General features: G+C 40.8%; 1 protein-coding gene across 1 annotated transcript in view; it reads right to left on the reverse strand.

Moving 5' to 3' along the window:
* ANOS1 (anosmin 1) overlaps positions 1–25568 on the reverse strand; it is a 145522-nt gene that overhangs the window by 98826 nt on the left and 21128 nt on the right. The window contains exon 2 of the mRNA XM_075057381.1: positions 17514–17561. Within this exon, the coding sequence (XP_074913482.1) occupies positions 17514–17561 (48 nt within the window). The remainder of the gene's footprint in view (positions 1–17513; positions 17562–25568) is intronic.

Consider the following 25568-nt stretch of genomic DNA (forward strand, 5'->3'; position numbering starts at 1 on the left):
CTGCCCCCTGGTGAGTGACTAATGATGCCCTCAGATATCACTCAACGGTCTGATCCAGATCCAAACAAAAATGAACCGCTGTGGCTGGAGTGATCGCTGCCTGCTGGCTCCAACCGTACCTCCCATGAGCAATCCTGCCCCCCAGACCCCAGCGTGGTCAGTTCTCCTCCTACCAACAGCTCGTGGACCTGGCCGGGGATGCATTTGGGGCTCTGTGTGATATTCTCAGGCCAAACTGAAAGAATTCCAGACATTAGGAAGTGCAACACGTCAGAATCCATGTGATGCTAAAGCCTGATGCAAGTGGACCTAAGTTGAAAACAATGATAAAGTGGCAACTACTGTTTAACCAATATCTTCATTGTTTACTAGGGCTAACAGGGTGTTGTTCATATTTACGTAAAAGAAAAATAAGTCTATTTCCCTCCCAAAGGAGTTCAAAATTCAGTTAGTAACAATATAGCTAAATGTTTTACACAAACCATCAAGTTGGAGATGTTTCATTCCTAATATGAAACTGCTTTAAAAATTGATTCTGCAGTCCTAACTCTGGAAAATGCCTACTATCTTCAGAGGGTGCAGTTCAAGTCCCAAGTGCCGTAACTGAATTTTCTTTTCCTGCTTGTGCCCTGATTTATCGTGGATCTTTAGTTTCAATATATTTTGAATACAAACAATATCATCTCTGTGAGAAAAAAGCATAGGCACCTGTTTTCTTTATCCGAAGTCAGAAGCTGCAAACTGGCATTTGTTGGAATCCACATGTTTTACATCTTAAAGCAAGCACAACATTACATATTCTGGGGTAAAGATCCTTGTTCATAATTCAGTCTCCTGGTTCACACTCCAAAGGAAAAATCCCTTTCCAGAATTAATTATGGCAGCAATCCTTTCATTCCTGAATGCATAAGCTGAAAACACCTTCCTGAAAAAGGAAATCCCTTTTATGCACACGTGCACCAGCATCAAAATAGTACAATGCTGAACAGTTAGCCTTCGTCTTCTTTCATTTCATTGGAGTGGATCCCCCTGGTATTCCTGCATGGGGAAGTCCTTAGGTTGAACGTGAACCCAAAATACCTCTTCGCATTTCCCATACACATTAAATATGTATGTCAACATTCAAAAAATATGGCTATGATTTTCCCCATCACTTTACACCCCAAGTAACTGTTCACTTACATAAAATGAGGATGAAAAGCAATTTTAAACTAGACGGCAGGAAGTAAGTACCGTTTAGACCCAACTGCAGACACATAAGTAACTTCAGAAAGGTTACAGTATTGGAAAACAGGTCTGAGTATTTTCCTGTCACTATCTTAGTTTTGGGAATTTGTATCTGTATAGTTCTATGCTGCCTCTGTGTGTTTAAATTCATCAGGCCATTGAAATAGCGAAAAACATTCGATTTGACTAAAATCAGAATGCATGTTTGGAATCCGTATAGTAGGTGTGATTACTATGGAAGAACTGTCAAAACCAGTTACCTTTTTGACCCGTTAACTTGAGACTACACCCCGAACTGACTTTAAGCAGAACTTCCTAAGGAAATTCAATGAGGAGATCTGCTTAAAATCCATGGCAGAAAAACAGCTTTTTAACACTGCACCCTTTCAGAAACATTTTTGTCTGTTGTACATAGAGAGTTATTCTAATATACAGACAGTGCTAAAAGGCAATTAACTCTTTAATGCCTGATTAAATATCACACAGTGTTACAAAACAAAACCTGCAATTTCTGTTTTAGGACAGACCACGCTTCTGTGCTTGGATAGCTTCCCAATTCTTTGCAGGCACTCAGAAGAGGAAAACAATCATAGCTCCCACTTCCAGCTCAATGCTTTCCTTACAGCTCAATGAGTGTGTGGAGAAAAGGACGCTTACACCCTTGTCTGTGCCTCAAAGACAGTTGCCTTCCTCTCAGCACAGTATCCTCATCTACCTAAGAACATTTTTATATCTCCTTCAATATTATGGTAATGGAGAAACTCCAAGGTAGGTCACTTGAAAAAGCACAGTCTTGCCATATGGATGGATATAAAGCTTGTTTGAAGTCAGTATGCCTTACTTCAGTGGGTTTTGAATAATGCCCTGGGTCTAGTCAAGCAAAATTCCTTTTAAAGTCAAGGCTGAGATACAGACACGCATGGTTTTCAGGCTCTCTCCCTTTACAGTGGCTTGAATATATTTTATTACTACATTAAAGGTCAATGCAAGTACGTTTTGTCTTTGTCACTTAACTAGAGCTATATTTGATCTAACTCTGCAGTTGTCTCCCACAAGAGGAGAAAAAGACCATAGATTTAAACACACTATTACAGCCTGTTTTGCACTAAGAATTAATTAGGTTAATGAAATGTAACTTAATAAGATAAAATTAAGATTCTGATCTCAACTGCAAAGTTATGAATTTTGTACAGATTCTATGACTTGTATGAGCTATTAAAATTTCCAAATAGTAATTCATGCAACTGAGCTTAAGGAACTAAGATTGTATTTGGGAAATCAAAATCTCAAATACACTTCCATGTTATATATTACTCTCCACACATATTGTGCAAAGTTATTGAAAGATGAAAAAAAAATATCTACAAGGTTTGAGCAAACTGAGTGGTGAGAGACCTGGGCAAACACTGAAGATTTAGAAGGATAAATCTGTTGTTTTGTTTTCAAGCAGATTTACTGCTAATTTTCCTTAGTCTTAGTCGTACTGTCTGTCTTTACTGTCTGACCACTGTTGCTCCAGTGATGATTGGCCTTCTGCTAGATGTTACTTAATCAACTGCTTTCTAGATGACAAAAATTTACAGTTGATTAGGCTGCATAGCTTTGTTGCCATTTCAAAAGTTTCTAGGAAAGGATTATTTTTGTGCTCAAATACCTCTAAATAAAGGGTTCTGCAGTCTGAATATCCCTGGATTCTGAACAGTGTTCACTGAAGCAGATAAAGCTAAGTTAAAGAAGCATTTAGTGCTTCAGCATGCCAGCTTCAATAAATATCTGTCGGGTGTGCGTGTGTGTGTGCGCACCCATGCACGCATTTCTCCCTTTAGGTGTAGTGTATGTCCGTATATAGTGAAGAGTATGCAGACTTAAGGTCTAAAGCCAGCACTTGCATTTTTGAGACCAGAGTTGAGACTGCTATGCTATTAACCTCAAAGCCAGTGTTGGCACAATTCAGTCATTAACGACAATTTTGTGTCCTTTCTCCATGAAAGAGGGCTACTTAATCTTTGGCTGGTTATGCTCAGCATTGGCTCAGTTTGCTCTGTCTTCAGTAGTTCAAATTTCAAACAGCACAGTGGTCAGACTTGCTTACCTCTGTTAACAAGTGGACCAGATACAACTGGCCAGAAAAGCAAGCTCTAAAAGAGCCAACCTTTTCTATAAACCCACGATGAAGATCAATGAGAAACTCAGCAGAATTCTGTATCAACAAAAACCTGGGGTACAGGGACAGACAACCAATATGATCCTTTCCTCCCTACCTATCATAAGGGCTCTAGCAGAGATGATAATCTTTTACCAGAAGAAAAATGAAAATAACTTTATTCTAACCATTCATCCTAGAAACAGAAAGTTATCAGCAGGACCATTCAGAGTGAAGGCCAAGTAAAAAACACCTTCTATCGAGCCCTAAGGTATGTTCTTCAAGACAAAAACATTTAAGTTGAACAAAACAATAAAGAGCTGAGAAACCAAAACTAGTATCTTGAAAAGGACATACCCTTTATGTTTCACAGTACCACACAAAAATAAGTAATAGGGCTTAAGTAAGTTTATTCTAGCAGCAGGTTATTCCAGACCTGCAGGTTTACTTACCTATGGAGAGTCTAGCTGGTAACACAGATTAGACTGGAAGGATGACTGCCATGATCCAGTATGGCAACTGGGAAGAATATGAACTTTCTCCATTTCCACTTATTTCAGTGTCCCCTGTTCTAATACAACTCGGTTTTTGATACCCAAAAAATAAAACTTGTATTTACAAATATAGAGCGATACATCACAGGATTACAAAGTACTGTAAACATTGTTTGGATTTTAACTCTGTTTCTTTGTCAGTTCTGAAGGCCCTTAGAGAACAAAGGGATTCTTGTCATCACAGCACATTTATACACTAAAGCTTTTGTATAAACATAAACACTGAATCACAAAGCTCTTTCTTCTATTTCCCCAAACACAAATATCCAGAAACTTCAGTCAACCTATTTCTTAGCTAGTTCAGCTTTAATCATCTAACCACTATGGTTCTCTCAGCCCCCTCTACCTTTTTATAGATGAATAGAATAAAAAACTCAAATCATCCATAAGAATGCAAGCAATAAGCATTACATCTGCCCTCTTACTTCTTATATGCTCAGGATTATTTTATCTATTTATCACACCAATAATCTTACCAATTCTTCTGAACTCTGATTCTATTAAATGGTTTTACCTTATCTTTTGCTAGATGAAAGAAAAACACTCTCTCTAGCAGATCAGGAAAGAAATTTTTATTCATTCTTTCTTTTTAGCCAAAAATCAAAACATCCACTACCTCACCCTCTCATGGGTGGTACTTTAATCACGATAGACTGACAATACCAGGAACCACTATTCCTCTTAAATTTTACAAAGCTATCTCTATCCTGCTGTAGCTTTCTTGTGTAAATAACAGTGGCTCAACACACTTTCCAGCAGAGATGTGAGTTTCCAGGCTAAGAAACCTGGAATGTTCCAGCTACTTCAGGCTAATGATCTCTCAAATGCACACTAATATGTTTGATAAAAGTCTCCCAGCATGTGTGCACAGAATGCTTACCATAAGAATGACAGTACTGTGGGCAGGGCAAATCGCTGACACCATTTCAGACTGAGTTAGATGCTGGAGGCACAAATTAAAACTGTGAGCTTTCATTTCAGTGAGCTTTGACAGATGGAAGAGTGCATCAAATCTCTAATTGTTTAAACCATTAACTCATCTTTCCACCTGCATTATCTTTGGAAAGAGCTCAGCTGGAAGCCTGAAACAATTGCTCACAGACTGAATTCAGGAGTGTGTATTATTCTAAAAAGAAATTAGAGTTGTCTTTTTGAAACAGTCTGTTTATTTGGCTGCAGCATTTGTAAACTTATTTATCTTTATTTTCACATTTTCCTCTCAGTTCTAAGACTCAAAAAACAGCCTTTCAGCCTTTCTGCAGAATCAATCAATCAGGGCCCACTGTCCTGGCTGCTGGGAACACGAAAGTTGTATTGGAATTCACAGTGCATTATGATGATTCTCATTTATCTCCAGTCCTTGTAAATGCCACTGCACATGCAGCTCTAAATTATGCCTGCTGGTCTTTTGACTTTCAGTTGCTTACAAAAAGAAAAACTTGTGTAAGGAGCTGTAAAAAAAAAAATTATCTCTACTTCACAAACTCTCTTGAAATGTCTTTCCCAGTCATTTTGCCCCCCCTTAGGACTAAAATACATTTTTCACTAAACCAGCATCAATGTAGGGCACTTTGTCATTTCATGATACTCTCACTAGCATTCGACTCCTACTGCTGTTTTACAGGGAAGCACCTGTTATGTGCTCAGCTCTTCCAAGTACTTGAGAAGAACGGCCTCGGCACTATGGAGCTCACGCTGTAAAAGCAAACGCAAAATGGAGCAGCAACAGCAAATGCTGTGCATTTACAGACAGTTTAGCAAGACTCGCTGTTAGTAGGATGACAGGAGGCAGTGGGATTTTAAGAACAGGACAGGAGCTTTGTGAGTGACAGTAGGCAGGAGTCATTTTGGCCTTAGAAAGCATAAGCAGAAAAGAAGAAAACATAGGACCATGAATACCATTAAGGGACTGGAGCATCTGCCATAGACGGAGAAGTTCAGAGAGATGGGACTGTTCAGCCCGGAGACAAGAATGTTCAGGGGAATCTTACCCATGTTTACAAATACCTGATAGGAAGCAATGAAGAAGAGGGAGCCAGGCTCTTCTCAGTCATGCCCATGGACCAGACGAGGCAATGGACACAAATTAAAAAACAGGAAACACAAAAACTTTTTACTGAGCAGGTGGTCAAACACTGGAACAGGTTGCCCAGAGAGGTTGTGGTCTTCATCTGTGGAGATACTCAAAACCCAACTGGACGTGGTTCTGGACAACCTGGTCTAGCTGACCCTGCTTCAGTAGGGGGGTTGCACTAGAAGTTCTCGAGAGGTTCCTTCCAACCTAAACAATTCACTGATTCTTTGGTAGATTTGTAAGAAACAGGTAGATGGGCATACAGAATAATGACACTAGTGGAGAGAGAGGCAAAATACCATATAAACATTTTCAGAGGATAAGTTAAGGAAAGATAAAGTTTTAAACAAGAATTACGTAAAGATTTGGAAGTTAAATCCAATAGCAAAGGTGAAGACAGTGGGGGAATTCAAAACACAACATAAACCAGTTTATTGCGATTGTACAAAAAGCAAATGTCCATTGCGACGTTATTATCCTTGAAGTACTTGATTCATCCTTGCAGACTATTTCATTGGGCCAGATTCTGATAGTGTTTCACACCTCAAGTAGTACCTTAATCCACACATAACTGTTACTTAATCCAGGAAACTGCCCTCAGGGATGAAGGAGCAGAACGGAGCTGGCAGATCATTAAGGGCGCTTTCCATAGAGCTCTTGGTCCCCAGGTGTAAGAAATCAGGAAAGGAAGGCAAGAGACTGGCATGGAGGAGTAGAGACCTGCTAGCCAAACTAAAAGGCAAGAAGGAAATGCACAGGCAGTGGAAGCAGGGACAGGTATCCTGGGAAGGGTACAGGAACACTGCATGGTTGTGTAGGGATGGAGTCAAGAAGGCCAAGGCACAGGTGGAGCTTAACTTGGCAAGGGACACAAAGAATAAGAAGGGCTTCTATAAGTATGTCAGCCAGAAAAGGAAGGTCAAAGCAAGGGTACCCCCCCAAGGAACACGACTGGCAAACTGGTAACAATGGACAAGGAGAAGGCTGAGGTACTCAACAACTTTTTTGCCTCAGTCTTCACTGGCAACTTCTCTTCCCACACCTCTCAAGTGGATGGACCGCAAGGCAGAGACTGGGGGAGCAAAGCACCTCCCACTGTAAGAGAAGATCACGTTCGTGACCACCTGAGGAACCTGAACAAACATAAGCCCATGGGACCTGACGAGATGCACTCCAGACCCCTGAGGGAATTGGCTGATCTAGTTGCCAAGCCACTCTCCATGATATTTGAACAGCCATGGCAGTCACGTGAAGTCCCTGGTGACTGGAAAAAGGGAAACTCTGCACCCATTTTTGAAAAGGGTAGAAAGGAGGACCCTGGGAACTACCGACCTCTCAGCCTCACCTCTGTGCCCAGGAAGATCATGGAACAGATCCTCCTAGAAGCGATGCTATGGCACATGGAGGACAGGGAGGTGATTTGAGACAGCCAGCATGGCTTCAGTAAGGGCAAGTCTTGCCTGGCCAACCTAGTGACCTTCTATGATGGAGTGGACAAGGGAAGAGCTACTGACATCATCCCTCTGGACGTCTGTAAAGCCTTTGACATGGTCCCCCACAACAGCCTTCTCTCTACAGTGGAGAGAGATGAATTTGATGGATGGACTGTTCAGTGGATGAGGAATTGGTTGGATGGTTGCATCCAGACGGTAGAAGTCAATGGCTCAACATCCAGATGGAGATAGGTGACAAGTGGTGTCCCTCAGGGGTCCGTACTGGGACCAGTACTGATTAATATCTTCATCAATGACATAGACAGTGGGATCGAGTGCACCCTCAGCAAATTTGCAGACGACACCAAGCTGAGTGAATGCCATTCAGAGAGACCTGGACAAGCTCAAGAAGTGGGCCCACGTGAACCTCATGAGGTTCAACAAGGCCAAGTGCAAGGTCCTGCACCCGGGTCGGGGCAAACCCCTGTATCAACACAGGCTGGGGGATGAAGGGATTGAGGGCAGCCCTGCAAAGAAGGATTTGGGGGTACTGGTGGATGAAAAGCTGGACATGAGCCAGCAATAATGTCCGCTCGCAGCCCAAAAAGCCAACCGTACCCTGGGCTGCATCAAATGAAGTATGACCAGCAGGTCAAGGGAGGGGATTCTCCCCTCTACTCTGCCCTCATGAGACCCCACCTGCAGTACTGCGTCCAACTATGGAGTCCTCAGCACAGAAAAAACATGGACCTGTTGGAGCAGGTCCAGAGGAGGGCCACAAAAATGATCAGAGGGCTGGAACACCTCTCCTGTGAGGAAAGGCTGAGAAAGTTGTGTTGTTCAGCCTGGAGAAGAGAAGGCTCCAGGGACACCAGATTGCAGCCTTTCAGTACTTAAAGGGAGCTTATAAGAAAGATGGGGACAAACTTTTTAGTAGGGCCTGTTGCGACAGGACAAGGGGTAATGGTTTTAAACTAAAAGAGGGTAGATTCAGACTAGATAAAAGGAAGAAATTTTTTACAGTAAGGGTGGCGAAACACTGGAACAGGTACCCAGAGAAGCTGTAGAAGCCCAATCCCTGGAAACATTCAAGGTCAGGTTGGACGGGGCTCTGAGCAACCTGATCTAGTTGAAGGGGTCCCTGCTCACTGCAGGGGGGTTGGACAAGATGGCCTTTAAAGGTCTCTTCCAATCCAAACTATTCTATGATTAAATAAAGGGGAAATTACTGGTCAAAGTAAACAAGAGGAGTGAAACAGACCCTTCACCTGTGTGCAGTCAGTATATGTAAATAGTCAGTGGGGTAATATGCATAAGAAAAAAATACAGTTGTGAAAATGGGTGGATGTTTTCTGCTTTTCTTCCTAACCCACTAAGTAAATTGTATTTCATTTTAAGAAGCAATATAATGAAACTGCCAGATAACATCTGTATATAGGATAAAACCAAGAATACTATTGTCTACCCTTATGAATATTGGGAATTGCAAGTAAAGATGTAGAAGATCAGCTCTGGAAAACACAAATCTAATAACAACCATATCTGAGCAAAATTCTTCTCTCAACACTGAACACACATCTCTCTACTCAGAATTTCTCATTAATGTCAATGAGAATTACGCTTGCAGAAAGAACTAGAATCCATACAGATTTCATTATGTAACTTTTCTTTATAAAGTCTCTCTTAGAAAAGAAAAAGGAAAAATATTCTGAGACCTATCACTTTAACAAATGATAAATCTCTAACAAAAAGTGTCATAAATATTTCTCAACAGCAGCACTATTCACTCTGGTTTAGACACTGTATATTCAACTAATGGTATTTTAAAAACTGACCTATCCTACCTTTCCCTCCCTAGCAGCTGCCATTACACCCAAAAACAAAACAAGATTAAGTTTTTTCTACACATTTCCATTTAGACGGAGCATTTCCAGTATTAATGAAAGTTGCAAATGTGTATCAAAGCTGACTGACTACCTGTGTTGGAAATAACTTGAATTCTTTAAACTGAAATAACAGATCAGATTATTATATGTTAGATGAGATCAATACATTACAGACACTACTTCATCGTGTATATAACCTGTAAATAATTACCTAGGTAACTCAGAGTATGAGATATAGAAAATATGAACTAATCAGAGGGAAAAAGGAGGAATAAGCCCAAAGGAGGTTTTATTTGAAAACCTACACATGTAACTTATGTCAAAATATTATTTATTTCTGTTTTTAAAGACAGCCTACAGATGATAAGCACGAAAATATTTTTAATTGCAATATGAAAGCCTAACACTTTGCTATGATGCAAGACTTAAGTCCAACTTGCACAAGTATACTGGATCTATCAGATTCCAGTTTTAACTGTCTTTCCCCAACCAGACAATACACTCTGCAGAGCTTCTATTTTGAATTTCTCTGCTGGGCCAGCTGTTGGCAACAGGAGCTGGGGTTTTGTGTAGTCATGTATGTGGAAGAAAAGAAGGGAGTGTCTACTTGTCTGGTTCTCTCCCCAAACAAGCTTTCGACCCATGTGGTGTCCAGGAATGAGGAGAGATGACTGAGATCCAGGTGCTGGCCAATGTCTCTGTGTCAAGAAATACCGAGCCCAGCCCAAACCAGCCCATTTTGCTGTTTCTCAGTCTCTCCACTTTGCAGCTCCACTTTCTCATGCTGTTGTGTATAAGCCCACCTGTGCATTACTCAGCAAGTCTGACAGGCTGCCAGTAATCTACTGGTAAAGTAAAACAAAATAAATGCTAAATTTTAACTTTCGTTACCTAGACCAAATCTGAATGGAACCTCAGGACATAAAGTAAGTTCTATACCATGTAGTATCAATCCTAATGAGGGTGGCAATACTGGTGGGAACATTTATGCTGCTCCTGGGAGCATGGAGGGCTCCAGAGCATATCTGAAATGCTTGTACACCAATGCATGCGGTATGAGAAACAAACAGCATGAACTGGAGGCGTTGGTTAGTTCCTGGAACTATGATATAATTGGTATTAGTGAGACTTGGTGGAATGAGTCCCACGACTGGAGTGCTGGGATGGAGGGCTACAGGCTGTACAGGAGGGATAGGCAAGGCAGGAAAGGGGAGGTCGCACTATAGGTAAGGGAGAGGTTTATTTGTACAGCCCTTATAATTAGTGACAACGTGGCTGACAGCCTCTGCATGAGGATTAGGTGGATGGAAAACAAAGGTGATGTTGTAGTGGGTGTCTACTACCAATCAACCAGCCAGGATGTTAGCACTGATGAGTTATTATATAGGCAATTAGAAGAAATTTCCAGATTGGTAGCCCTTGTCCTTATAGGAGATTTCAACTTCCCAGATATCAACTGGGAATATCATACTGCTGTGACAAGCAGGTCTTGGAAATTCTTGCAGTTCGTAGGAGATAACTTCTTCTGACTGGTACTCAGTAAGCCAACTAGGAAAGATGCCCTCCTAGACTTGCTGGTTGTGATTAGAGAAGGACTCATGGGGGATGTGATGGTAGGTGGCTGTCTTGGCCACAGTGGTCATTAAATGGTTGAGTTTAAAATTTTCAGTGTAATAAGAAAAAAGGACAGCAGAGTTGCTACCCTGGACTTCAGGAGAGCAAACCTTAAGCTATGCAGGGAGCTATTCAGCAGAGTACCCTGGGAATCTGCTTTTAAGGGCTTAGGAGTCCACGAGTGTTGCTCAGTTTTTAAGAACTACCCTTCAGAAGTACAGGAGCAGGCAATTCCACTGTGTTCTAAGTCAAGCAAGCAGGGCAGAAGACCAGCTTGGCTGAACAGGGAAGTCCTCATGGAGCTCAAGAGGAAAAAGAAATTGTATGATCTCTGGAACGAAGGTCAGTCTTTGCAGGAAGATTACAGAGCTGTGATTTGCATATGCAAGGGAGAAGACACAAAAGGCCAAAAGTCAATTAGAGTTGAAACTGGCCAGTGTTGTGTCAGATAACAAGAAGGCTTTTTAAAGTATGTTAATAGCAAGAGGAGATCTAAGGAAAACATGGGACTGGTACTTGTTGAAGATGGTCACCTGACTAATAAGGATGATGAAAAAGTGGAGGCATTCAATCCTTCTTTTGCCTCAGTCTTTCATAATACTGATAGACCTCGGGCTGCCCAGTGCCCTGAGTCAGAGGACCACGAGGGTGGGAACGGTGACTTTCCATTTGTGGACACCAAAATTGTAAGGGACCAGCTGTATCAGCTGAACGTTCACAGGTCCCTGGGGCCTGATGGGATTTATCCCAGAGTTCGGAAGGAGCCAGAGGATGTTCCGGCAGGACCCCTCTCGATCAGCCACCAGAGGTCTTGGGAGTCTGGGGAGGTCCCCGCTGACTGGAAGCCAGTGTTATATCAGTCTACAAAAAGGGTGAGGGAAGACCCAGGGAACTACAGACCTGTTAGCCTAACCTCAGTTCCTGGAAAAATTATGGAGAAGATTATACTGCGTGCTGTTGAAAGGCATTTAAAGAATAATGCAATCATCAGGCAGTCAACATGGATTTACAAAGGGAAAGTCCTGTTTAACCAATTGGAAACCTTCTACGATAAGGTCACCTGCCCAGCGGGTGAATGGAAGGCGGTGGATGTAGTTTTTCTGGATTTTAGTAAAGCTTTTGATACTGTCCCTCACAGCATCCCTCTGGACAAGTTGTCCAACTGTGGGATGAGGAGGTTCACAGTGTGCTGGGTGAAGAACTGGCTGAAGGGCAGAGCTCAAAGGGTTGTAGTGAATGGATGGTGACCGGTCACCAGCGGTGTTCCTCTGGGCTCGGTTCTAGGGCCAGTTCCACTCAATGTATTTGTCAGCGATCTGGATGCAGGAGTTGAATGCACCGTTAGCAAGTTTGCTGATGATGCCAAACTGGGAGGTGCTGCTGACTCTCTTGAGGGACAAGATGCCTTGCAGAGGGATCTACATAGATTAAAGCTTTGGGCTATGATTAATGGGATGAAATTTAACAAGTCCAAATGCCGGATTCTGCACCTGGGGCAATAACACCAGGCACAAGAATAAATTGGGAGAGGAGTGGCTGGAGAGCAGCCCTGCAGAAAGGGCTCTGGGGGTGCTGGTGGGCAGCAGGCTCAGTACGAGTCAGCCATGTGCTGCGGCAGCCAAGAGGGCAAACTGCACCCTGGGGGGCATCACACACAGCATGACCAACCGCTCAAAAGAGGGGATTTTTCCGCTGTATTCAGCATTGGTGCGGCCTCACCCCGAGTACTATGTGCGGTTCTGGGCCCCACAATTTAAGAAGGACATGAAGGTCCTTGAATGCGTCCAAAGGAGGGCAACAAAGCTGGTGAAAGGGCTGGTAGGAATGTCCTGTGAGGAGCAACTGAGGACTTTGGGTTTGTCTAATTTGGAGAAGAGGAGGCTGAGGGGCGACCTCATGGCTCTGTACAGCTTCCTGAGGAGGGGACGTGGAGAGGGAGGTGCTGAGCTCTTCTCCCTGGGATCCAGTGACAGGACACGTGGGAATGGTTCAAAGCTGCACCAGGGGAGATTTAGACTGGACAATAGGAAGCATTTCTTTACCAAGAGGGTGGTCAAACACTGGAAGAGGTTTCCTAGAGAGGTGGTCGATGCCCCAAGCCTGTCAGTGCTTAAGATGCATTTGGATAATGCCTTAAGAACATGCTTTAACTTTTGGTCAGCCCTGATCTGGTCAGGCAGTTGGACTAGATGATCATTGTAGGTCCCTTCCAACTGAAACAGTCTGTTTTATTCTGTTCTGTTCTATGAGGAGCGGATGAGGGAAATGGGGTTTAGCCTGGAGAAAAAAAGGCTGAAGGGAGACCTTATCGCTCCCTACACCTACCTGAAAGGAGGGTGTAGGGAGGTGGGTGTCAGTCTCTTCTCCCATGTAACAAGCAGTAGGACAAGAGGAAATGGCCTCAAGTTGTGCCAGGGGAGGTTTAGATTGGACGTTAGGAAACGTTTCTTCACTGAAGGGGTTATCAAGCATTGGAACAGGCTGCTCAGGGAAAAGTCACCATCCCTGGAGGTATTTAAAAGACGTGTAGATGTGGCATTTAGGAACATGGTTTAGTGGCAGACTTGGCAGTGTTAGGTTTATGGTTGGACTCGATGATCTTAAAAGTCTTTTCCAATATAAATGATCCTATGACTCTATGATTCTATTCTATTCCTCTGACTTCCAAAGAAAAACCCACCAAGTTTTCAAGACTCAGTTTCATGCTTAATATATTAAAGATGGATTAAAAGATTAAAAGAATCAATTTCAGGACCAAATACCTACTGGATTAATATTCACTGTTTTTATCAATATATAAACAACATACGATGTTGTCACATAAAAATACATTAGTTTGTGTGTACAATAGTGCTCAAGCATTATTTTAATTCTAACCAACAGTACCAAAACTTTTCTCCTGGATAAATTGTAAAAAAAATGTCTAAACCTTATTATAAACTTCAATGCCAAAGTGTATTTTTTCAAGGACTATAAGCAATTAAAACACACCAGATATCTACTGTAATTAGAGGGAAAAAAAAGAAAAAAGATTTATTCCATTAAATTTCTAATAAAAATTCTTATTCTTCTCAGGCCATAAGAATTAAAAAAAAAGAAAACCAAATACCCGTCATAAAGTAGTAGTGAGAAGAATGAACACAGTAAAAAAGAGCTAAACATAAGAAAAAAGAAAGACAAAACTGTAAAATAATATGAAGGGCATAAGCTCAAACAAAACAATAGAACTACGGATGAAGTTAGACAAAAGAAATTTGGTTTCAAATCTATTTCCAAAGAAGTTCACAACAAACTTCACTGACTACACTGCCAATTTTACCTCAGTAATCATATTCACAGTGGAAGCCAACCAGCCAATTGACAGGATCCCAAGAAAGCCCTCAATCTGCTTCAACTCTGTACAAGCAGACAAGTAGGAGTGCATGATGCAGGAGTGCACTGAATAAATAACTACTCGGACCAAAAATGGCAATTTATTTAATGATCCTATAATTGTCCTAATTATAACAGAGAACTTTAACATATTGAAATTACCCACCTCATGTCAAAACAGGGCAAGCATTCAAGAGCTCTCTTGTGTTTTATCTTGTAAAATAGCCTCTGGAGAGGTCTTATTCAATTAAATTACATATAAAATCATTAGTGCATATTTTGCTGCTCACAGCCATGCTTTGTGACATGATCCATTAAAATAACAAAAATGAACAGCCATTTGGGATGTAGGTAGTGATCTACAACTGTTCCTGTGAGAGCTAAAACCATTTTAGTTCATTAGATTTGCACCTCTCTGAAAAATTAGTAGATCTCAAAGGTATTCATCTTCAAACTAACAGTTGTTGTCTATACTTATATTAGAGGGCAATGGTATAATAGCTGGAATTAACTTTAGAGGTACTTCACTGACCAAACAAACCTGAACAATATCTTACCAACAACTATCTTCAACTACAGAAGTATTCTTAAATATAAAGACCACAGACTTCCATGAGGAAAAAAATAATTTTCATTGTATGCTACTAATAAGATATTTTTCCCAGTTATTCTACATACAAAATTGTGGACACAAAATTTCCATGGAGTTTTATGCCAGACTGATCTTTAGTCTCAGAGAATAATGGACAGAGACTTTAGAACAGTTTTTTGTCAGTTCAGGTCTAGGCAAAATGAAGCCAAAACAGACATCAAAGTTGCAATGTGGAGAAAACACATGCAAAAGCCCTGTATTGGATGCTTTATGATGTTTTTTTCTTCTCCAGAGCCCCATCTCCCATCCAGACTTCACTTTTACAGGCTACTGTCTGCCCTTGGAATGAAAAAAATTCTTCTAAAATAGAATTGGGATAGGTTAAGTTACAATTAAGAAGATGGACTACACTGTACCCTTTCTATCTTTACATTTTTCTATGAAAGAGTAAAATAATAGAAAAGTTACTAAATTAACTACATCATCTTTTACTGATGTATCAGGTACTGTCTGATACATTGATGTAACCAACTTCCAAATAAAATTTCTCCACTGTGTATCAGATGCAAATACTTGCACAAAAGGTGCTTCTGTGCTTCAAAGTGCCCCCCCTGCTAACAAAGTAGCTGGATGTTTGCTGTCATCTGCACTTTACCATAAATCACCTCAAAAAGCTGTCACTAAGCACCACAACCACAAAATAAGGGTGGACACTGGGAAAATCCCTTAGAAAAAATGTCATCTGAGATATTTAGCAGAATCACACTCATATAAACCTCCTCCACTGAGGTGCTGAGCAGCAGTGAAAGGAATCTGCATTTTTAGAAGGTTAACTCAACCCCCTGCATTGCTTTGAAAGTTTCAGTTAGGTAATGCAATTGTTTTGACTTTGCATTGCAAAACACAGAAAACCAAAGCGTGTCTGAAAGGAGAACATTCTGCTAATGTTCAGCTCTGCTAACAACTTGACCAAGTTTATATTTATTTCTTTTTCTAAATATGGCAAAGCTGCTTTCTTAAGGAAAATGTACTGCCTTCCTAAGAAAGAATGAAAACATAAGATAACATGACTGTAAAGTATATGTTAAGTAATTTAAAACTCAAACTGTTGTTGCATTTTGTATTATAATATTAATTTGTAGCATTCTTACACTGATTTCAAGAGACTAATACAATCTTAACATAAACCTTAAACTCATAATATCTTATATATACCTTACGTTGATTCTGTGAACTTGGGAGTGACCCAGAGAAATGTTCCTATAACCTCTGCCCTGCTTTAAAAGCTAGACAACTTTTCTTGTATGATTCCTTCTTTGTGAGGCAGACACAAACCGCTGGAAAACCTTTCAGATTACATACCACAGTAACCTTCATAACTGAATAAAAAAAGAGAATTACATCAGGATCACTATGGTACAAGACCCATGCTTTCCTTAAAAGGCAATTCAGTTATGATGGAACACATTCTCTGCACCTTTGTTTGGGTTTCTTGAAGAATGATGAGATTTCATTGCAGAAGTGCAACCCTTAGCAGCGTGGCACAGCTAATAGGACATGTTCCATTCTTTTCTTATACTGATGTTGTTATACCCTGTTTTTAATACTGACAAAAACGATCGACTTTGTTTTATTTTCCTGTGATGGAACAGTCAATAACAGATTGGTCCATTTCCAACCCCATTCATTTCAACGGAAGCTAGATCAGTGAACCAGTAATCTCAGACTTTAAATGTAGAGAAGAAATTGTCATGTGTTAAAATCAAGGGTTAGCACCAGCATTTACATAGATTACATTATTAAAACAATACAGAACAATGTTACTTGGTTTTAATCCCATTTGCAGTACAATTTGCGCAGAATGAAGAATAAATATTGAAGTCTAAAAGCCTAAGTTATTGTAGAAACACATTTTCAGGAAGGTTAGACAAAAACACTACTTTCAGCATTTTCAAATTTCCAATGGATGCATCTTCTGTGACATTTACGAACAGTCAGCAGCAGGGTGTGTAATTCCCCTTTGACCCACCAAAGCTCTCAAATCATTGTTGCTTCTATCCAGACACCATAGAAAGACTCTTGCCCAGGAGAATCAGTTGACAATTAGCTCACCTACCCTCTAGGTTTTCAGGGTTGAAGCGCTAGGAGAGGACAGGGCATCAGTAGAGCCACTGGGATTTATATCAAGATTTTTTTTCAAAGAAATTCAGCGTCAGGCTAAAAATTAAATACCCAAACTGAATGAAATGTTGAATGTTGACATACCTTGCTGCTGTTGGAGGAAGATTTTAAAGTGATTGACAGTTTTACTCTCTTATTACCAAAAATACTGAAAGAACACAAATGATATACTAGATTTTAGCCCGTGTAAAGTTTGTTGGTAACCACAGAATTATGTTGGTTTAACTTGATACATATACTCAAACATGATTCCTTTGTCCTGAAAGAGTAAATCACTCTGGTTTAATTTTGTATATTTTATTATAGGGTGAGGTTTCCAAATAAAATACAAACATATGCTTCTGAAAACAGGCTAAGATGATAAGCACTTAATCTACAGACAAGAGATTGAAAGCAACTAGGTAACTTAAATGAGAGGGGGAAAAAAAAGGACATACCTTTGAACACTGTTTATGATTCTGGCACCAAGCAAGTGACCCATTGTTCTGAAAGACAAATAAAAAGTACATGAATATTGATATTTCTTTACGACTAGACATGATCACCCTAACGGGTTTAAACAGAATACACCATCCAGTTCTGCTTAGAGAATGATGTTGTGTCACAACACTAGTACCAATCCTGACTCCAACTCCCTTGTGTTGAGTAAAAGGCTCAGGCAAGTGTAAAGTGACCAGAGAAAAGTTAGGAAAGCATTTCGTCAGGCGAGGCTGGTGGAAAACTGACTGAAGTCACCTTTTAGTCCATCTTTGTAAACACTTACTATCTAGACTTGCTAGGAAGCAAACAAAAGGTAACACTTTTATTTAAGAAACTCATACAAATTGGTAGTGATTCATGAAGAGAAAACCCATTAGTCACATTTCAATATTGCACAGTACTTAAAATAAATTATCAAGGAAAGATAATGAACACCCTTGAAGTAAATGGAAAATTTAATTAAATGCAACATGAGTTAACCAAAAGTCAACCATGCCAGTTTTGATACATTTTTGATAATACAGCGCATTTCCCAGATCAGGAAACACTATAGCTATCATTTGTCTTGACTGCAGTAAAACAACCAACATAGTATCACATGCAAAATAATAATTTAAGCTAAAGGAAAAGAGAACCTGATGAGAATAGAAAGATAAATATGAAACAGGGACGAACAGCAACCTACTGTTCTGCTAGGTGAGCTTCTGAAGGGTCAATTTTGAAAACAATATCTCCTGGTAAAAAAAACAGCTCAGGAAAGAAAAATGCATGTTTGTGGGGTTAAGAGATGAGACAAAATTGATTGATTGATTCACTTTCTATATAGTGGGAGATTGAACCAACATCAGGAAGACCTGAGTGACTGTGGACTGAACACGAGAAATGGCGTACAAACTCTGCAACACAGAGTATATGTTCATGTACTTAGGAACTTACACATATATATTTCTTCTCTAATTTATAAGGTCATACTCTGGAAACAGAACAGATGAAGATTCCAGTAAATTTGTGGTTCAGAATCCGACTACAATGGTGAGTCTATGAGGGAGTAATAGGACGTCCTTTCATATGAATTAGGCAATTTCCTCAGGGATGAATTAATGTGATTGTACTATACTTTCACCTTTGGCACTGACTAGACCTAGAAATCAGTCTCCAAGGAAGATAAATTCAGGTAGGCCAGAATGCAAAGGACTAGCAGGACTATACTTTTTTCTCTTTTTTTTTTTTGTTTGTTTGTTTGTTTTAATAAGGGGAAATGCATATAATGGAATAATATATATATACATGTGCTGGTTTTGGCTGGAATAGGGTTAATTTTCTTCACAGTAGTTACTATGGGGCTATGTTTTGGATCTGTGATCCAAACAGGGTTGACAACACAGGGATGTTTTCATTCCTGCTGAGCAGTGCTCACCCAGAGCCAAGGGCTTTTCTGCTTCTCCCCCCACCCCACCAGCGAGCAGGCTGGGGGGGCACAAGGAGTTGGGAGGGGACACAGCCGGGACAGCTGACCCCGACTGACCCAAGGGATATCCCAGACCATAGGACGTCATGATCAGCAGATAGAAGTCAGGGAAGAAGAAGGAAGAGAGGGACGTTGGGAGTGATGGCGTTTGTCTTCCCAAGTCCCCGTTAGGGGTGCTGGAGCCCTGCTGTCCTGGAGATGGCTGAACACCTGCCTGCCCGTGGGAAGTGGGGAATGAATTCCTTGGTTTGCTTTGCTTGTGCGCAGCTTTTGCTTTACTTATTAAACTGTCTTTATCTCAACTCATGAGTTTTCTCACTTTTACTCCTCCAATTCTCTCCTCCATCCCACCATGTGGGGAGTGAGTGAGTGAGTGGCTGGGGTTAAACCATGACAATACATAACTTTTTGTATAAAAATCACACAGATAAAGCCAAATCATTCTCTAGATGTACAACAACTACAAATCAGGAGCAGAAAGAGATACATTAGCATGCATTGTAACCAAGCCAACTACACCAGTTTCTCAAAACAGCAGTACTCTGTTTTGATCTCAGCAAAGCTTATAAGCTTGAATAAAATGACTTGCTACCACAACTATGAAGTCTATCCTTTGAAGCTGGATCTCTCTTAGTGAATATTTGAGGAGATCATGTTTGTGCATGTCTTCATAGGAGTATGTAGTCACGCCTTCACACAAGCTCCCAAGATGTAGCCAACAGGTCAAGGGAAGGGATCGTCCCTCTCTACTCAGCTCCCATGAGATCCCACCTGCAGTACCGCGTCCAGCTCTCAGGTCCCCAGCACAGGAAAGACATGGACCTGTTGGAGCAGGTCCAGAGGAGGGACACGAAAATGATCGGAGGGCTGGAACACCTCTCCTCTGAAGACAGGCTGAGGGAGTTGGGGTTGTTCAGCCTGGAGAAGAGAAGGCTCTGGGGAGACCATATTGCGACCTTTCAATATATAAAGGGGGCTTTTAGGAAAGACAGAGAGAGACTTTTTTACCAAGGCCTGTAGTGACAGAACAAGGGGCAACAGTTTTAAACCAAAAGAGCGTAGATATAGATTGGACATAAGGAAGAAATTCTTTACAATAAGGGTGCTGAGATACTGAAACAGCTTGTCCATATAAGTGGTAGATGCCCCATCACTGGAAGTGTTCAAAATCAGGCTGGACAAGGGCTTTAAGCAACCTGATCTCATGAAAGATGTCCCCTCCCAGGGTGGGGGGGGGTGGACTAGGTGACCTTTAAAGGTCCCTTTCCAACCCAAACCATTCTGTGATTCTATGACTATGAAGATTGTTCAACTCACACACTCAGAGAGTGATTGAGGTTGGAAGGGACCTCTGGAGGTCACCTGGTTCAACACCCCTGCTAAAGCATGGAGACCTACAGCCAGTTGCCCAGGACCAAGTCCAGAAAGCTTCTGAGAATCTCCAGGGTGGAAGACTCCACAACCTCCCTAGGCAACCTCTGCCAGTGCTCAGTCACCCTCATGGGAAAAAAAATTGTTTCCTGATACTCAAGAGCGAGTCTCCTGAGTTTCAATTTGTGCCCATTGCCTCTGGTCCTGGGCACCACTGAAAAGAGCCTGGCTCCATCTTCTTCGCATCCTCCCATCAGGTATTTATACATGTTAATGAGATCTCCCCCCCTCAGCCTTCTCTTCTGTAGGCTAAATGATCTCAGTGCTCTCAGCCTTTCTTCATAGGAGAGATGCTCCAGTCCCTGAAGCATCTCCATGGCCCTTCACTGGACTCTCTCCGGTATGTCCTTGTCTCTCTTGTACTGAGGAGCCCCAGAACTGGACACAGCACTCCAGCTGTGGCCTCACCAGTGCTGACGAGAGGGAAAGGATCCCCTCGATCTGCTGGCAATACTATGCCTAATGCAGACCAGGATACCATTAGCCTTCTTTTCTGCAGGGGCACATTGGTGGCTCATGTTCAACTCAGTGTCCACCAAGACCCCCAGGACCTTTTCTGCAGAGCTGCATTCCAGATGGGTGGCCCCCAGCATATAAATTCAGACCGCCTGGCATTTTTGCCTGACTTCTTATTCATTGGGAGGCACTGCTCTTGAGCTTGGAGGAGGTGATCCTTGAATATTAACCAGCTTTCTTGGGTCCCCTCTCCCTCCAGAGCCTTATCTCATGGGTCTCTCTTCCAAGCAGATCTTTGAAGAAGCCAAAGTCTGCTCTCCTGAAATTGTTCCAAAAATCTTTGCAGCTGTCACAGGATTTTGGCCCCAACACAAAAATGTAGCAAAAAGAACCAAAATTCTTTTTTTTCCAAGATGCTGTACACCAAAAGGACCAGAAAGCACAGCAAGTAAAAGGACAGAAACAGACTGGATTCTGACTCACATGTTCCCATTAGATAGTTTGTGGAAACTAAAGCCTTCATACAGCAAAGAACATAAATCTGCTTTTAACCAAAACACAAGTTATTCTAACAGTATCAACAGCTAAGCGCACTCTTCTATGCACTGACGGACCAACTGAATTTAAAAAAAACAAACAGATCTACTCCAAGATCAGTAGGAGAAACAAATTTCTGGTTAGATCAGTCATCTGAGGGCATATCCTTTCTGCACGTAGAGATGAGCACAGCTCACTAAGATGGTTCCATAAAAATACCAATGGCAAGTCACTTCCAAGGACAACTCAGAATCACCTTCCAACTTTTTCTTAAGCTTCTGTTAGCAGGAAAGACAAAAAGGTGGAGGATAATTAGTCTACAAACTTGGGCATTTCAGCCACGCAAGATAAATCACTGCCTTCTTCATTTTGAGCATTAAGCATATTTTGAATCTAATACAAAAGTAACAGAGATATGTGAAAGTAACACAGATTTGGACCAGACACATCAGGAAGTTCAGGAACTGAAACTAAAGCATTGAATTTGAATGTTACTCTTGTACCTTAAGAACCAAACTAATGCAAATTATACTTATGCTTTCACCTCAACTTTTAGTCTGAACTTGATATATATACTTTAGTCTGAACTTTATATATGCCATTTTTTTCATATGAGCTGTAATGCTAAAAATTTCTATTCCTGTATTACCTAAGGAGCTCTGGGAATGGTAAATGCAAAGACATATCCAGTCCTTTCCACTTGTAAGCCTATTTAGGAGCAATTTAAAAATTTTAGTTCGTACAATTTAATTTCAATGTTTAACGAAAAATTATTTTGTCTCATCTTCCCAGCAGATTACAATGTGATCATTATTTGATTTTATAATACCATTTTTATCTGTCGTTACTGTAGAATTTAGCTAAAACTGACATTTGCTAGCGTAAGAAGAGCTAACTATGAGCACCATGTCAGGTCCAACCCCTTCAAAAAGAGAGACACATAAATAGAAGATATAAAACTTTAGAACAGCCGTAAATAACATATGCTAGTGGGAATACTTTAGTATTACCCTCAATGCTGTATGAGGATTTATTATTTCTATTTACAGGTCTAGCCAGCAGTAATGTTAAAACGATATTTTATGTGCTACTTTCAATTTATCCACCCTTTCTTCTTAATATAAAATGTGACAGAGGTAGCTGATTGCAATAACAGATTAGTAGTAGCTCACCACTTTGTTTCAGTTATGCTGCTGCTTTCCACTGAACTGGAAAAAGCACTCCTGCTTTTGAATTATATCTGTTACTTGAGACGATAACGCCATAAACGTCCAGATGTGTGGCTCCCCTACTTTGTAATTTCAATGTCTACAACTGTTTTCATTTTTCTGCTGAAAACTATTACCATTTGAATTAAAAAGTAAGTTTAGCAAAACATAAAACTATTGTTTAGCAACTTCAACTTCACACAAACTAACATGATGTGAATGGATCTTTCATTGTACAAGGTGAAAGAGCAAATTCTAGAGGCTTCCTTTGAACAACAGGCTATCAGAGGAAGCAGGAATGCTAAATGAATGCTCTCCTCCATTCTGCATCTTAGCAAATGGTTAATCTAAGTTACACAAATGTTCAGTTGTGATTTTTTTTCTGCTTTTAATCTAGTGTACCTGGCTGAAATTGCAATTTCAAACTATCAGAAATTTGTGTTTTATCCGCAGTACTTTACATGCTCCAGCATCCTCATCCCGACCCGATTTATGCTAATGAGAGTTTTGACTTAGTCTTAAGTGGTGGCTTAACTCTGCTGTGCAGAAATGGCCTCGAGGAAGAGTTAAATGCCACTGTTTCTGCCCACCTATAAGCCTTCCACCAGCGTACCTTCAGGGCAACCTTAAAGTATCTTAATCTGTATACCAAAGAGGAGAAGAAACTGTGCTCAGTGGGGCAAACTTCAAATATTATATCTTCCCAGCACTGATGTGTCATAAGAAAGATGTCAGGCAGACAAAGACAGGACTAAAACAGTCTCCAACATCACATAGGAGATGGAGGCAACAGGAACTCAGTCCACCACCTGAGCGCCACACGTTTTCAGTCTGCCAGAAAGGAAACTGTAGACAAACAAAATCAGACCTTCAAAGACCAGGACTGTTTGACATGTGTAAGGCAAGAGCTGACAAAAGCAAAGACAGGAGAGAAAAAAGAAAAAAAAAGGGGGGGGGGGGGCAAAAAGAAAAAAAAAATTAGACAAATACTACAAGATTTATCATTCAATTTTTTCACGAAAATACAGGCCACAAGTATTTTCAATGAAACTGATAAATTGGCATCTCTAATTAGCCTTCTAGGCTTCATTTCAGCAAGTATACGTGCACGCTTGCTTTCCTCTGGTAAACCACAAATGTCCTTGGGCCTAAACAGTTAAGACAGAAACATCTGTGTTCTGTGCCCTCCTACGCCTTGAAAAAAGAAAAGTTGTGCAGCACCTCTTGTAACAAAAAAATGCATGTAGAGAGGCAATGAAGAATCAATCTTCATCTATCTACAGTGTGCCCCAGGGAAAAAAATTAATAACCTTCACAAGCAAGTAAAAACTGGCCTTTCATTGGAGCAATGGCAAAAAAAAAAAAAAAAAAAGAATTTCCTTCATTTGCATCTCTATCCATAATTATGTTAGGAGATACAACCCTTCTTTTGAAATGCTAGAGATCAGCTGTGAAAAATGAACCAGCCACTTCATCTGCTATGACAGTACCTGTATATCTACTATCAGTTTTGGAAGTCTTTTCTCTCCTGCCCAATATTCAATTCACAGTTGAGTGAAACCGCTATCTCTCAGAATTGGCCACTCCTGACAACCTCACTGATTCTTTCCAAATGACCAAAAGGCATAGAAATAAGCCCCTTCAAATAACAGTACCCACTGATGTGACACAGAACATTTGAGTAGACAAATCAATAGCTGCTGCAATGATGAATTTAAAGAGGCAGTTTCCCAACATTTTCCTGTCTCTTGAGATTAAATATGAACTTGTAGTAGATGTATGGACAGGGGAACCAAAGTCCCACCTCTCCTGGGCTCTGCTATTTAGTTATCTTTTGCATATGAAAAACCAGAACACATTTTTCTTTGAAAATATGGCAGAAAAATGAAAAGAGGATAACCTTTTATACAGCAGCTTCAACACTTGCCCCAGAAGTCTTTCACCAAGCTAAAGCAAATTTAAGCCCTTATGCACTTTGAAATGACTCTTAGCAACAGGCTAGAGTGAAGACTGAAACCTGGCCAGCAAAACTGAACCACTCTATAGAAATGAACAGGAGATACACGGAGATAGAGATGGTGAACGAGCAGGGTCACAAAGTCCAATGATGAGGTCCACCTCTGGGAAACAAGACTCCCTCCTTCAAGAACAATGTATGCAAACATATTTTTAGCATCTTCACTTCTACATGCTTGTCTAATATACAGCAAGTTTGAAGACCATCCACTGGAGAAGCCAGGGATAGAAGAGGATCAGTATGAGGTGAAACCACCCATAAAATATAACAGAATCCCAGAAATATTCTGGTTCCTTGGCTTCCATCCAGGGAAGACAGGAAGGACATACAACCAACTGAAATGTGTACATTTTGTTCCTTTTATAAAGTTTCTTACTTCATTGTAAATTATGTCTTAAGGAAATAATTAATTCCTTAGTAAGGGATTTCTGTTGCCTTATAATGGTTCTAATAAGGAATGAAATGGAATAAAGCAAGCATAAACAAATAGTTAATTGAATGTTATTGAGCAGGACCACTTCTGATACTTAAACAGGAATGGTGTTCGCAGGTATAGCAGCAGTTTCCATTATAAACATTTGATTGGGATACTTCTTCCCATCCTGATAGAAAATGATCAGATCTTGGTTAGTTACGCTTTCATCGCCTCTAAGCTATATTAAACCACGTGACAACCCTAATTACTACTAGGAAGTTCCAGCTAATATAAAACAATGTCATATACTGCAGAAAACACAAGTCTGCCCAGTAGGTGACCCTGGATTCCAGTCTTCCCAGTTGCTGGCACCTGGATACGAGCCCCCAAGAACACAGCCCCACACCCGCTGCTGGTACACCCCGTCCCACACTCACTGACGGAGCAGACTGGGACTCCAGTAGCCAACCTCCCTGTGGT

The sequence above is a fragment of the Buteo buteo genome, chromosome 25 (genome assembly GCF_964188355.1).
Source record: "Buteo buteo chromosome 25, bButBut1.hap1.1, whole genome shotgun sequence".
Lineage (NCBI taxonomy): Eukaryota > Metazoa > Chordata > Aves > Accipitriformes > Accipitridae > Buteo > Buteo buteo.